At 37.5% G+C, this 13,766-nt stretch overlaps 3 protein-coding genes across 4 annotated transcripts; 2 read left to right on the forward strand and 1 right to left on the reverse strand.

Annotated features, from left to right (window-relative positions):
- Positions 1 to 572: 572 nt before the first annotated feature.
- Positions 573 to 4,950, reverse strand: LOC149047154 (substance-K receptor-like). Of its 2 annotated transcripts, none has more exons than XM_089205403.1 (2): positions 4,767 to 4,950; positions 573 to 2,588 (listed from the first exon to the last, which is right to left on the reverse strand). In XM_089205403.1, exon 2 carries the CDS (start codon positions 2,483 to 2,485, stop codon positions 1,418 to 1,420), a length of 1,068 nt encoding a protein of 355 aa, XP_089061529.1. In that variant the 5' UTR covers positions 2,486 to 2,588; positions 4,767 to 4,950; the 3' UTR covers positions 573 to 1,417. The 2 variants fall into 2 exon arrangements, with proteins under 2 accessions (XP_089061529.1, XP_089061528.1); XM_089205402.1 differs by having other exon boundaries at positions 573 to 4,660; positions 4,767 to 4,900.
- A 334-nt stretch (positions 4,951 to 5,284) lies between these two features.
- On the forward strand, positions 5,285 to 9,960 carry LOC113672856 (tachykinin-like peptides receptor 86C). The gene is made up of 2 exons (XM_089205404.1): positions 5,285 to 8,866; positions 9,385 to 9,960. Exon 1 carries the CDS (start codon positions 5,332 to 5,334, stop codon positions 6,388 to 6,390), a length of 1,059 nt encoding a protein of 352 aa, XP_089061530.1. The 5' UTR covers positions 5,285 to 5,331; the 3' UTR covers positions 6,391 to 8,866; positions 9,385 to 9,960.
- A 144-nt stretch (positions 9,961 to 10,104) lies between these two features.
- Positions 10,105 to 12,530, forward strand: LOC113672857 (tachykinin-like peptides receptor 86C). The gene has a single exon (XM_027189205.2). It carries the CDS (start codon positions 11,172 to 11,174, stop codon positions 12,207 to 12,209), a length of 1,038 nt encoding a protein of 345 aa, XP_027045006.2. The 5' UTR covers positions 10,105 to 11,171; the 3' UTR covers positions 12,210 to 12,530.
- Positions 12,531 to 13,766: the final 1,236 nt, after the last annotated feature.

Genomic DNA, 13,766 nt, shown 5'->3' on the forward strand with positions numbered 1-13,766 from the left:
ACCGATAATTCTCGTCTTGCAGTTTCGCGAGTGGAATCGTTTTTTAGATGTTACAAATTATCCATCATTAAATTTCAACAAAATTGTATTTGGCAGACAAACATAGGCGGAATTTAATTTTCGTGCCCAATTTGGCCTTCTTGAAATGACGAAATAAAGGTTCTGTAAAAATACCTTCGCACACAACTAAAATAAAATAGCTGCTTGTTAAGCAAGAATTGGTTTTAAATTTTTTTTGGGTTTATTAAATTGATATTGTGGGGCTATCACGAATTCGCTGTCTTTTTGTCATCGAAGCAGACATTTTCCGTGACAACGTGAGCGTTAAGTTGAACCAGTTCTGATGCGTTTTTTGTCAATGTAGTAATCCATTTTGGAATAGTGTTATCCGTTATCCTCTTGTCTCTTCGTAATTCCCAGTCTTCGTTTTAGGGAGAAGGAGAACTGTTCCTCCTTTTTCTATAAATCCATAGCATTTGTGTTGTAAAAATATTCTGGGCTCAAAGCCAGACCCTAAGCATGCTTTGCTATTCTTCCTACACCCAATAAAAAGTGTAACGAACTTAATCTTCGTGTATCGCTGCAAAAGTTGTGTTAACACAGCTTCTACTTTTATTGAGAAACCATAATGATTTACTTGTTCCATTTTCTGGTAAAACACAACAGGGAGGAAATTAATATTTATTCAGCCTGAATAAAACTAAACTTGCAATTATCTCAAATTGAATATGCTATTTATGCTGTCATTAAGGTGACAAAATCTTCACGTTCAAGAGCTCTACAAAAATGAGTTTAGAGGCACACATAAATATCTAATAAATCGGAGAGTTTATAGATCTACTTTCTTGGAGAACGCCATCTACAAATAAAACTTTATGACATAAAAGATTTAACCCTTGGGAAAGGGAGACCTGATTCATCACTAAAACGTTTTTTTTTTTCGCTCTCTGTCAGATTCTTCCCATTGACGCTATAATTTAGAATTTGCAAGGAAAATATTTGTCATTTTAGTTAACACACGTTGAAAAAATTAGTTCCCTCGTCAGAAGTCAATAAAAAATTAACACATTAATATCTTCTCAGTGAGTTTGGGTCGAGACGTTTTTGGAAGCAACACGATTTCATCATCATATTTCCATTAAGTTTCCCAAACGTAAATTTTATTTGTCGAATTTGACATAAGATATGCAAATATTATATCGTATCCGTAAGGGTCTTTGTTGGGTTGTTAGTTCGAAATGAATAATCTTTAATCTCATCCTTGAGTGTAATGAGATCGCAAGCAAGTTGTGGCGAGCGGTTCGAAAGTAAAAAAGGTATCTTAAAATAACTAGCAGTGGAAGATTCTCTGGGTGCGGAAAAGGCTGATATTTTTGGCTTTAAGTTTTACCGTTAATCATGAATTAAAAATTAGAAATTAAACCGCCATCTCCTTTTTGACAAAAACTCCTTGGGATGGGTGTAAAGTCTCCCCTCTTTGAGTTAGGCTTAAACTTCGCACAGCATTTGTACGCTTGCAACAAGGCATTCCAGAATTGACATTACAAATGAACTTAAATCCGTCTCGATAATTGGAACTCTGTAAGGCATATAACAAGGGGTTGAAGAAAGAGTTTGAAAACAGTAAAACCCGAGAGGTTCTGTGAAGTTCAAACAAAACATCGTAGTTCTCCTCGACAGTTTTTCTGTCGGCCGATACCAAGAAAATGAAATATACGGAGAACGGCAGCGAGCACGCAGCAAAGACGATTGCCAACCAAATTACAAGACGAGCTAATTGTTTCTTCGCTTTCCTTTCTTCAACATTGCATGTCGATTCCGAGCAAATTGTTCTGGTGAAGTACAATCCACGAATGATTTCAAAATAACAGAAGATGAGTATCGAGGAACTCATGAGGCCAAACCCAGAACATGTGAAGATGATGAAGGGTTTGTGAAGGAAATACTCATCCAAACTCCAGGGACGCTTGCAAGGATATTTGGTTGAAGAGATGTTGTATGTATTGGCTTGAATATCTGGTATGCACGATAGTAGGGCTAACAGCCACAGAACTGCTATAACATATTTCACAGATTCTTTAGTCAGCTTTGCAGTGCGAAACGGTTTCACAAGCGCCATATATCTCTCCACGGCGATGGTAGAGACTGTAAGCACGCCTGCGTTCATGGTTATAGGAACAATAGCATTTCCCACAAACAACTTGCAGATCAAGTCTCCAGTGATACCCTGTAGATGAACTTTCGTTATGGCAAAATCGTACAAACCGGGACAGAGTAGCAATGTGATCAGGTCGGCCACAGCCAAATTCATCAGCAGATAGTTTGTAGTTGTGTGCATTGAAGAGTTTTTCCACACAATTGTTATAATGATGGAGTTTCCTACAATACCTGGAAGAACGATCAGCGAGTAAATCACCGCAAAAACGATGTCCGCTGTGGTTAAGGGACCATCAGCTTCAGAGCTAGACAAGCTTGCGTTGATCATTTATCCACGTGGTTGGATCTCTTAATTAGAAAACCACGAAAGCTGTTTTCGAACTCACGACTCTAAGCTTTTTGGAAAAGCGTCTTCCCTCTCCTGTTTTCAGCTGAAAAAATGATGAAGGAGACCTTATCATTTTACCGAATATTCGGTACTTTAGTGAAAACACTGCTGTTGGCTTGTCAGGCCAAAAGTCGACAGCCTTCAAGTTGTTGTTTACATATACGAGTTGAATGCAGGTTAAAATGTAACTTTCTCGCCGAAAACGAAATGCTAAGTGTTACGTTGCAGCCGGATATATTTAAACTAATGATTGATCATCAGTTCGGAATAACCTCACGAAGAAGTTTCCTCATGTTATCTTCGGTCTTTAATTGTTTGAAGTCACGAATAACAAATATTGAGTTTCGTGCCGATATTGGAGCATATGGGCTATTTGTTTCATGAATTAATGCATACAGACACATTTAAAGATTTCAGTTGCTTCACGTCCAAAATTTTTTGCCAAGAGGCACCATAAATACGATCAGAATATCTACAAAAAAAGTTTTCTTTATCATTGAAATGAACAGTTAAGCCTTATCACGCGTTCGAGTACGGCGCAGTAACAAAGCTTCTATTATAGAACAAAAGCGAGGTATACAGCTCCCTTGTACTCGTTATATTTTAAGCAACGGTGTAAATTGTCTTTTGAAAGGCATAAAACAATAATGGTCGATTGCACTGAGTTTCTTCAGCTGTATACCCAAAGAGCTCTCGTGACGCCTGATGAGTATTTGTCCTTAAAATGTTATTAACGAAAAAAATTAAACTGGATCTTTATCCGTAAACAAAACACGAGCATGTACTGGAGAAGACTTAAAAAAGGAAAGCCAAACTAAAAGAAAATTAAACGAAGAGAAAGTGGAATATCTAGCGTACTGGTTGCAATGGGCAAAAAAAAAAAAATAAATAACTGGAATATGCTAATTGAATTCGGAAAGCGGGTTCCAAGAGACAGGTCTTGGATATACAGATGAGGTTTTAAAAGCAATCTGAAGGAAGTGTCATGGTTAAAGACAGTGAAAACCCATAAAATCTGCAGGTGGCTTGCTATTACTGGTTTGTGTCTGATTTGAATACAAACATCAAGAGACGCAGAGGAATACGGATATCGGAAAAACATTACGCGTGGCACCATTTCGATAGCAACGCAAAACGATAATAAAAAATATACCATTTATTCATAAATATATATTCATTGCTTTTAAACAAATTTAATGTAGTCTAGCCTTCCATCGCCAGATTTTGTACAAAAGACGTTTATCATACCTTTCTGAGTCGGCGGGATGTATATCTTATGAGACGAGTTAGCGTGTAGAATCACAGGGTGTTCCTACGAGTTGTGTTTATTTCGATAGAAACTTATCGAAGCAACCAACCAGCATGACGAAAAATATCACAAGGAGCTAATGGGAACTCCAATAAGAAAACGCGAGCAGCAAAGTCATGATTGGTTTTAGTTCTGAATCTGATTTGTAAATTAGGGCAAGGGAACTAACACCGGAGTCAATGAAAACTTAGTTAAGCGAGGAAACTACTCATGGCGCGGGAAAACACGAGTTGTCAAGTGGTGATTGATTTTCAGTTTTGTATCTGATTGGTTGAAAAGGTGAGATTTTTCAGGACCAATCATTAAGCGTAGTAAAGCAAAACCAAACTGTTCCCAGATTACTTTCGACTCTCAATTGAAAATTGTACCAAACAAAGTGTCAACGAGAGAATTGTGTCAAATTCCCACGACTAACCAAAAGAGAAATTTACGGTCATCGGTTAGGAGAAACAGTTTGTAGATCTTACAGGTGAAAAGGCTTTGAGGAACCTTTAACACCTGCTCTCTGAAGAGCAAATGTTCCGTTATTGGACGTTATTTTTTTAATTATCATGTCAGGGGACCTGAACTCATCTGTTAAAAGCGCATTTTACCGGCCATTAACACTTAAAACTATTTGTTCTAGGCTAGATTAAACTTTTGAAATTGAAAGTGGGAGTTTCTGAAATTAGCTTTTTTTTTAATTCACCTGTCAGCTACTTTGCTTGAATTTATACTACACGTTTGCATTTCACTTTAAATGTGGCATGTTCAGCCGAGTTCTGATGAAGTATTTCAAATTAATAACTCATGGTAACTTTCCAATCCTAAAAATACAAATAGGGACAAAATTTATAGACAATCGACTGAAAAACACCTGACGTAATTCAATACAAACGTCATTTGACTTCAAATTTCCGAAATGATACCCACCTTTAGTTGTTTTCGTTGTCAGTTATATTTGTCAAGACATCGTATGTTATCGCATCATACTCTATGAGTGGTTGCTTCAGGTTTTTAGTTTTTCCTTTCAGAGCCCTTCAACACAGCCATTACGTTGATTTCCGGCAATTATTTAAACCTTCTTTACGCTTTTACAATGATATAGAGACAGAGCATTTTACCTCTTCAAAGCATTAATTTACAACTTTGAATGGTGTCTTGATGAAATATTTATTACGTTATTTTCACTCCGGAAACCCTATTTCATCACCTGCGTCGCAGCAAAGGGAAGACAAACCTCATTGGTCTCGAGTTTAATGAAGCGGTAATTTGCATGTTCCACAGTTTATTTGGCCGACTCAAAGAGCATCGCATGCGGTGATATTATATTTGCCTATCTTTTTCTCTCGCATTCATCATGTGAAAGCCATCGTTGCGGATCTAAGTAAGCCGATAGCGATCTTGCTACAATTCGATGGATTAGGTAAAATCTAGTTCTTAGTATTGGAGTCTCATTTATTGTTAGAAAGACTGAGACAGCTGCGTTCGATCAGAAATGCTTGGAAGTAATAACACGAGTACGGCGCTGAGAAATTCTACCGAAGCAACGATTTCAACTCAAGATGTAGTTTTCGCCTCCTTGTACTCATTGATAGTTCTCTTTGGAGTGATAGGAAACTCAATCGTGATCACTATAATACGCAAAACCAAATTAAGTCACACAACAACAAACTATCTGCTAATGAACTTAGCTTTGGCAGACTTGTTAACGTTGTTGTTTTGCCCCGGATTGTACGACTATGCGCTTCAGAACGTTCATTTACATGGATTTTCGGGAGATTTGATCTGCAAGCTGTTTGCGGGAAATGCTATCGTTCCAATCACCATCAACGCAGCCGTTCTTACGGTCTGCACGATTGCTGTGGAAAGGTATCTGGCGCTTCTCAAACCTTTTCACTCTAATTTGAGAATCAACGAGGATCGGGTTAAATATTTCATATCTGGACTGTGGTTGCTAAGCTTGTTGTCGTGCATTCCAGATATTCAAGCCAATACGTACAACTCCACTTCGTCTTATTCAAAATATCCTTGCAAACGCCCTTGGAGTTTAGATGAATACGCTTTTCACAAACCCTTTATCATCTTTACGTGTGTTGGATATGGTGCAGTGAGTTTTATCGTCCTACTATTCTGCTACTTTGAAATCATCCGTGGCTTATACTTCACGAAAACAATTTGCTCCGAGTCGTCTGCAACGGGAAGCCGTGAAAAACTAGAAAAGAAACGACTGGCTAAACTTCTCATTTGGCTCACCATCATTTTCGCCCTCTGTTCGTTGCCGTTTGCGGTATTTTTCATATTTTTAATCTCCTCTAACCAAGCATTCGTCCAGGATAATTACAATACACTCCATCTACTTCACAGACTATGTCGCCTCTGTCTTTTTTCGAACTCCTTTTTCAATCCATTACTTTATGCTTTGCAAAGCACCAACTTTAGGGACGGTTTCAAGAAAATCTTCGAGAGCTGCATGCTCTTTAGAGCCTTTAAAGACTTCAGAAGAACATCTCATCAGTCATATTGTGTGGAACTAGATGGACCTGCTAAACTGTAAGGTTAGAGGAACAGTTTCGTTCCACTGACTAGGTAAAACTGTCGCCGCATTCGAAGCAATCACCATATTCATCTAACCCATTTAGAGGGACTATAATTACAACACAATACAATACTTTATTTATACACGTAACACCAAGGAGCTCCTGAGTGCTCGTTGAAACATGTACGTGTGTATTAATGTAAAACAATAAAATTGTACAAAATGTAAAAGGATAAAATTAATCAATTAATTAATAAATACTACCTAAATACTAACTAGTAATAATCTATGTACAAAATTTAACAACTTTAAAAATTTAAAGCTCTTCAAGTCATATGAACATTAACAGCCCGCTTAAAAGATACAGTGTCTTCGAACTCTCTAACCGTTGGAGGCGACGCATTCCATAGTTTACTGACTAAAAAGGTAAAAGATCTATGCATGTACTCCAAGTTGAATGTGGGAAGTTCCAACCTGGTGCTGAGCCCATGTAAGTTATATCTAACATTCTTAAGGTTGAAAAACTTACTAATATAGGGTGCTCCGTGGCTATACAAGCACTTGTATAACATAACTAGCGACTGGAATTGCCTGCGTTGTTCCAAAGACTTGATATTAACTTTTTTTAGGAGGTAGTCGTATGAAACAGACTTCGGAAAGCCTAAGATACTTCTTAATAAATAGTAATTAGTGTTCTCCATTTTGGTAGTCCTAGCATTACATATACCCAGCAAAAGAGGGCTGCAATACTCAAGATGTGGGAGAACATATGCCTTTTAGAGACGTATCATTACATACTTCGGAATAAACTTGCGTAGTCCCCGCAAGGCCGAAGCCTTCGCGCATGCTTTTTTCAGCTGTTCCTTTATGTGCGCCTTAAAGGTTAGTTTACTGTCTAAGACTACCCCTAAGATCTCAAGTGCGTCTTGCTTCTCAACCTTCACATTATTGAGATGAAATTCATATTCATATAATGACGGCCCGATGGCAACAGTTTGCGTTTTAGCGGCATCAATCTTTAAGTAATTTAATCCGAACCATCTTAATAGCACGCTGAGGTCAGAGTTAATAACACACTGCAGAACTGTCGGTGAGACATCCGAGGCATATTCCGTCGTGTCATCAGCATACAGCCTTAAGGACGCATTAGAAACGAAGTAATTAAGATCATTAATGTACATATTAAATAAGAGTGGACCTAACAAGGATCCCTGTGGTACTCCGGTTGTTACAGTTCTCCGCGGAGAATATACTCCCTCAAGTTTAACACTTTGTCTTCTACCTAAAAGATAGGCTGTCATAAGTTCCAAGGCATCATCTGTAAAACCATACGCTTTCAGTTTGGCCAGCAGAAGGCCAAACGCCCCCTATAGCATGTTCTACTGTAAATAAGAACTGATCCCGGTCGCTCCTCCATTTATTAACGATCATTTTATTTGCATGTCCGCGAGTATAATAACAAGGACATGCTCTCTTACAATGCTTAAATGTAAAGCTCCTACCCTTAGTCTTATTTCCATTAGAGACAGTCGTTGGGTCTTGCATTATGAAATTATCTGATGAAATATCAAATCTTGTAATGCATGAGCTTTGAATGGTGTCAACCCTTTAAGTCCCACTAGTGACTAAGACAGAATTTCTTCTTACACTATCAGTACAATATCAAGCAGAAAAGTAATGAGAATAAAGAAAAATATCAATTAGGGGATTAGTGGTTGATCCAATTCCAATCTCTCCAAACTAACATCATATGAATTGTATGGCAGACAGTAAGGAGAATTACTAATGAGATCTTGGGAGTTAAAGTGTTAACCAGCAGAACTTCAATTTAATCCTATTTGATATTTTTATGGTCTTACTAATCATCGTAATTATATTCACAACTAGCTCAGCTTATTTACCACCTCATTTAATATATTTTCCAATTACCTAAATACGTCAGCAAAAATAAACCCTTGCTTTTGTCTGTCTCGAGAATCTGTGTTTGTATAATTTAAAAGAAAAGCGCAGAAAAGTCTACTTTTAATGATTTAAGATCGAAAATAACTACAAATCACTTGCTCATTATGACTGAAATACCATAAAAACTCTTCATGCCTTTTTATATTGTCCTGGCAAGACATTCTGAAACATTCACCTCAGTGGTCTAACTGACAACGCAGTACATCTCGCATTTACTCATCTCTGCTGGAAATCCAGAGATAATAAGCCTTTCTGTTGAGACAGCCGATGAAAGCAATTGTTAAAATGCAAATATTTCTTTTTTACACGAAGAATAGATTAACCTCATCCATGTAGATTTGGGAACATGCCTGTTGTTTCTCCAGCGTTGTATTGCATATTGAACTAAAAGTGATGAAGGGAAAATGAGAAGAGGCATCATTTTATAAAAAAAATTAGGCTTGAGGTGAAGGTGGATTAAGTCAGCTTACGAGGTAGATGTGGCCGTACTGCAGAAGCGAATTCTATTAAGTGAGCAGAAGTGTTTTAAAAGGTAAGTTTCCGTGAACGAGATTGCAGCCCATTTAACTGGGTTACCCACGTGTAATTCTTCAGGATTTCCCGAATACTCTGTCTGTGTAGAGAGAGGCACTGTGAGAGGAAAAGGCATTGTCCATAAAGACAACATAACCTAGCCTCTATGACTCTTAACTAATGCATAAAGTGGATGTCAACATTATTACCCAGAAAGAGAATGATCGGCGTTTTTTTTCTGTGATGGACTAAAAGAAATAACTGAAAGAGAAACTACTTCGCATGAAAACTATAGAAAAAGATTCTCGTTAGCTTTGGTTATTACATGAATCCAATCCAACTTAGTGTCATACAACAAAGCTTAATGAGTTGGCGCAAACAAGAGAACATGAGTTGATGTTCCGGCGACATGATAATAATGCGGTGGCGACATCAAAACATAATGTAACGCTCTTTCGTAGATATTTCTCCCTTGAATCGCAATTAAATGGATCATCATTGATATTCTGTAACGAAATGAAACCATTCCATCCATAGATAGTAGAAAAAGTAGCAGAAAAGGCTATTCCTCCGATAGAACAACCAAGACATATCGAACGCGCCGTGGGGCGTAAGGAAGCGCCCTTGAAGAATTGAAATGGACTGGGCTGTAGAGCAACCCAAAAACCGTTTGAGACCCAAAAAGCCAAGAAGACCGACACTCTGCACGTACTGATGGTGATGAACATTTTACTGGGTGTCTGACGCAGTCGAGCAGTGAAAAACAGGGGTTGTGCAAAACTAAAGTCCTAAGATGGGGAAGTTTTATTTGCGAGGCAAAGAAAAACAAAAATCCATCAAGTAAAAGACAGGTGAAATTTTTCTTCTTGCAATGAAATTTCCAGAAAATGGGAAAAAAATTCGTTTGGGTCTATCACACCACAAAAATCCGAGTTTGTACAATCATCACAGAGAAGTGTTCGCAAATGAGCCCTTTTAAGGGTAGAATGACAGGAGTAATATCATTAAACTTTTATACCTAATGTTGTGAATAATTTTTACGATGCAATTAATTAAAAAAGAAAACATCACGTAGTAACGTTTTCGTCAAAATTAAAGTTTGTAGACATTTCATGCCGTTTGTTTATTTTGAAATGGCTTTTCTCTTAATGTCTTCATGTGTTTACCCTTGTGTGTTGCGGACCTCGAAAAAAATTAATAAGACCACATTATATTTCAAACTGATTCAAATAATTCGGTATTTTGTAGCCAGAGTTGCTTCCATTAACAACGTGTGGAAAAGAAAGATTGCGTCGTTCACCTACGCTGACATTTAGATGCTAATTGTAAGCTCTTACAGAGAAGCGTTCGATGGATAAGGCTTGTGATTTTGAAGAAAAGAAAGCAAGGAGAAAAGAAAAATATCTTAAGGTTTTCCGGGGATTAACATTCACAGAAGCTTAATTACTGCCTATAGTAGAACCTTGCGCAGCGCATGGATTCTATTATCATTGAAACATTTGAATCCAATATTGCAAACGAATCAGCTTCTTCTCGGGTTTGAATCTAAGTGGCGTGGCTTTTATGAATCTCCATATCTGCTTGAAAAAAGGAATAAACCACTGCCATTGACGCGCTTGACTCTCAGGCTGGTATTCAAATTTATATTAAATTTCGGATGAAACGTGCGTTGTCACTGATTGAAAGAGCGTGCTCTATGACAGTAAAGAGCATAGAGCTGAGCTAAAGCTGTCACGCCGTCTGCCAAATTGTACTATGTCCAATATTTTCAGGGTCTTTTCTCTAGTTTTTTTCTTTAATTGAAGGTGAAATTTCGGAACAGGCAAGTCGGCACAACCAAACAAAGGTTTGTAAACATGCCAGGCGCCGTAACTGACGTCATAGTAAGCCTAAACACTCGCTTGTTTTCGTATTTATTACAAACGGTTGCTATCAAGGAGCGGTATGCTTACTTAAAAACCTTCAGGCAATATTGAACTTAAACTATGAGTTCTAAACGCTTTAGATCAGTGGAAGCCGTAGGCTAACGTTTAAGATAATTTTAACGAGAAAACTCTCTGATGTCAATGAATTTAACCTGGGATACTCTCTAATTTTAGACACGGAACTGATCGACAAATTGAATGCTAATATATTAGGAAATTCGATTCACCTGTAGAATCATGGGAACAAAGTATTTACACAGCTGGACTTTCGAAATCTTGTGTGAATAAAAGGTAAGCTTAAACAATTGAAAGCCTCTCTTGTGAATCTTAATGGGAGAATACTTGTCAAGCTGTTGGGAATATTAAGTAACACTCGGGGTTGTTCCTTTCCGAAGAGCGATGAGTTCCGCAAGTAATGAAACTAATTTTACCATCGACGGAGAAAATATACACGGAGTTACACCTGAAAACATTGTTTTCGCAACGATTTACTCAATCATTGTGTTTTTTGGTGTGATTGGCAACAGTATTGTGATCGCTATCGTGTGCAAAACGCCATCAATGCATACAACAACGAACTATTTGCTGGTAAACTTAGCCCTATCCGATTTACTATCGTTGTTATTCTGTCCGGGATTTTACGATTTTTCTTTACATAACGTAAGACTGAGTCAAACTACCGGAGATTTTATTTGCAAGGTATTTGCGGGAAACGCAGTTCTCTCTGTTACTGTTCTTGAGTCTATTTTCACCTTGACGGTCATAGCTGTGGAAAGGTACTTTTCACTTGTGAAACCATTTAACACAAATGCAAGACTTGGTAAAGGAAACGTCCGTTATGCAATCGTCGTAACGTGGGTATCAGCCTTGCTTCTATGCATACCAGGATTTTTATCGAACGACTACGATCCAGAGGCGAGAGCATATCCTTGTAATCGACCATGGACCCTCGATCGACTCACGCCGTTTAAAAGAACTTATATCATTGTATTTTGCAACCTGTGTATTGTGATGCCTACAGTTGTGATTTTGTTTTGTTACTGCTCTATTTTCTATGGAATACATTTTAAAAAGAATATCTGTTGTGAAAACACCGCTGAAAGTGGGAAGGCGGAAAAATCCAAGAAGCGCCTTTTAAAGTTACTTATGTCTCTCGCCGTAGCTTTTGCTGTTTGTTGTATTCCATATGCAGTGTTCTTTATTTACGTCTCCATTATCACAAAGAGTAAACTGCATCAAAACTACGGGTCTCTTCACCTTACACACCGAATGGTTCGATTTTTTCTCATTCTTAATTCATTTATTAATCCCCTTCTTTATGCAGCGCAAAGTTCTAACTACAGGCAAGGACTGAGGATAATCAGCCAACGATTTTTACAAACACGTTCAAACAGAGTAGCAGAAAATAATCAAGAACATTTAGAACTGGGTATTTAGGGGGGATTCTGTTCATTTCTCTTGCTCTTGTAGAGGTGACTTCCATGTATTCTTTTGTTTTGAACATACATGCAGTTTTACGTCTGTTAATAACCGAGTTTTTATTTTATGTCAAAGCTATGCTACTTTGGTCACCGAGCAAAAACCATTGCAGAGCCGATATGGTTGCTCGATATTACTCTCACGTAACCAATTAAATAAATTTATTGGTTAACGCTGATGAAGTCGATGAAATATATTGCGTGTGGAGATCAAAGAAACAAATTATTTCCCTCTCCAGGAAGTCGTTCAAAAATACTCAAATAAAAAAGTTTAATTTTCCGCCATCTCAATGTCATTGTTATGACAAGTAAATTAATGTGGCATAGCTAAAATGACGCTTTATTTGGCTTATGGAAACAAGGTAGTGAAATACATGGAATATTCATATTTATTAATTAATTATTCATTTGAGGGTACGTGTACGTGACGCTGTGAATCGGCACGAGACTATTCCCAAGTACGCACTGAGGCCAAGTTCGGAGCCGGAGATTTTCATGTATGAAATAGATAAATGACAGAATACTTGACGCCTTTCGCTCGGCGATGTCGGCGCACAGTCTGTCTAAGTCGAAGTACTTAAAGTTGTTTCTCGCGCGAAAATTAACACTAATTTGTTTTGTTTTTCGAGTAGACCTGAATGGACAACACTCCAGAAATCATGAATTTTCTGATGACATATGTTGGAGCACTTTCTGCTTTACTTACTAATGTACCGGCATACTCGGCGCCTGTAATTCCATTAAAAGCAGTCTTAGTTTCAAATAATTCCTCAACGACTTTTGTGCGAAGATTGAACCTACTATTTATATCAGGAAGCCGGGATCACCTGTCCCATTAAGATATTCGTGGCGCCTCTGAGTCCTTTTACAACAGCGTCTCTTTTTTTATTGAAAAAAAAATTCAGAACATGTTTGAGGATCATAAATCGAATGTTGCCTATGAATTTGCTTAAAGCGTACTTCGTGGACCGCACCAAAGAATTCATTTACATGAGCAGGGTTGAAAAATTTATCAGAAAAGTGATAAGAAGTTTGGGAAACGGTAAATCTAAAGCATTCATGTGATTCTTTCGACATCATTTCAAAATTGCGTCAATGAATATGAGATTGCGACAAAACGGTCTATTCTCTTGAAAGCATGCTACACAATTGTTTGTTTAAAAGAGAAAAGCAAAAAAAAAGCAAAAAAAAAAGCAAAAAAAAAAGCAAAAATAGAAGACTTCTCACAGCTTAGTTCATGACAGAAAAGTGACAAATCACCTTCTAATGCTTCGCACCAAGGAATCACTTTGTTCTTCAAGTCAAGTTTCCATTGTTTGATTTCGAAACTATTGAAAATTGTTTTGGTTTCTCCTTTGCTGTGCCTTACGATTAGCTTTTGAACCCACCTATATACTTCATTTATATGAAAGATTCCACGAAAAACCAAATTTGAATTAAAACACATACAGATACGACAAACATCAGAAGGACAAAGGAAAGAATAATAATAATAGTATTAAAAAGTAGAAATAAA

The sequence above is a fragment of the Pocillopora damicornis genome, chromosome 4 (genome assembly GCF_964200805.1).
Source record: "Pocillopora damicornis chromosome 4, jaPocDami1.2, whole genome shotgun sequence".
NCBI classification, from domain to species: Eukaryota; Metazoa; Cnidaria; class Anthozoa; order Scleractinia; family Pocilloporidae; genus Pocillopora; species Pocillopora damicornis.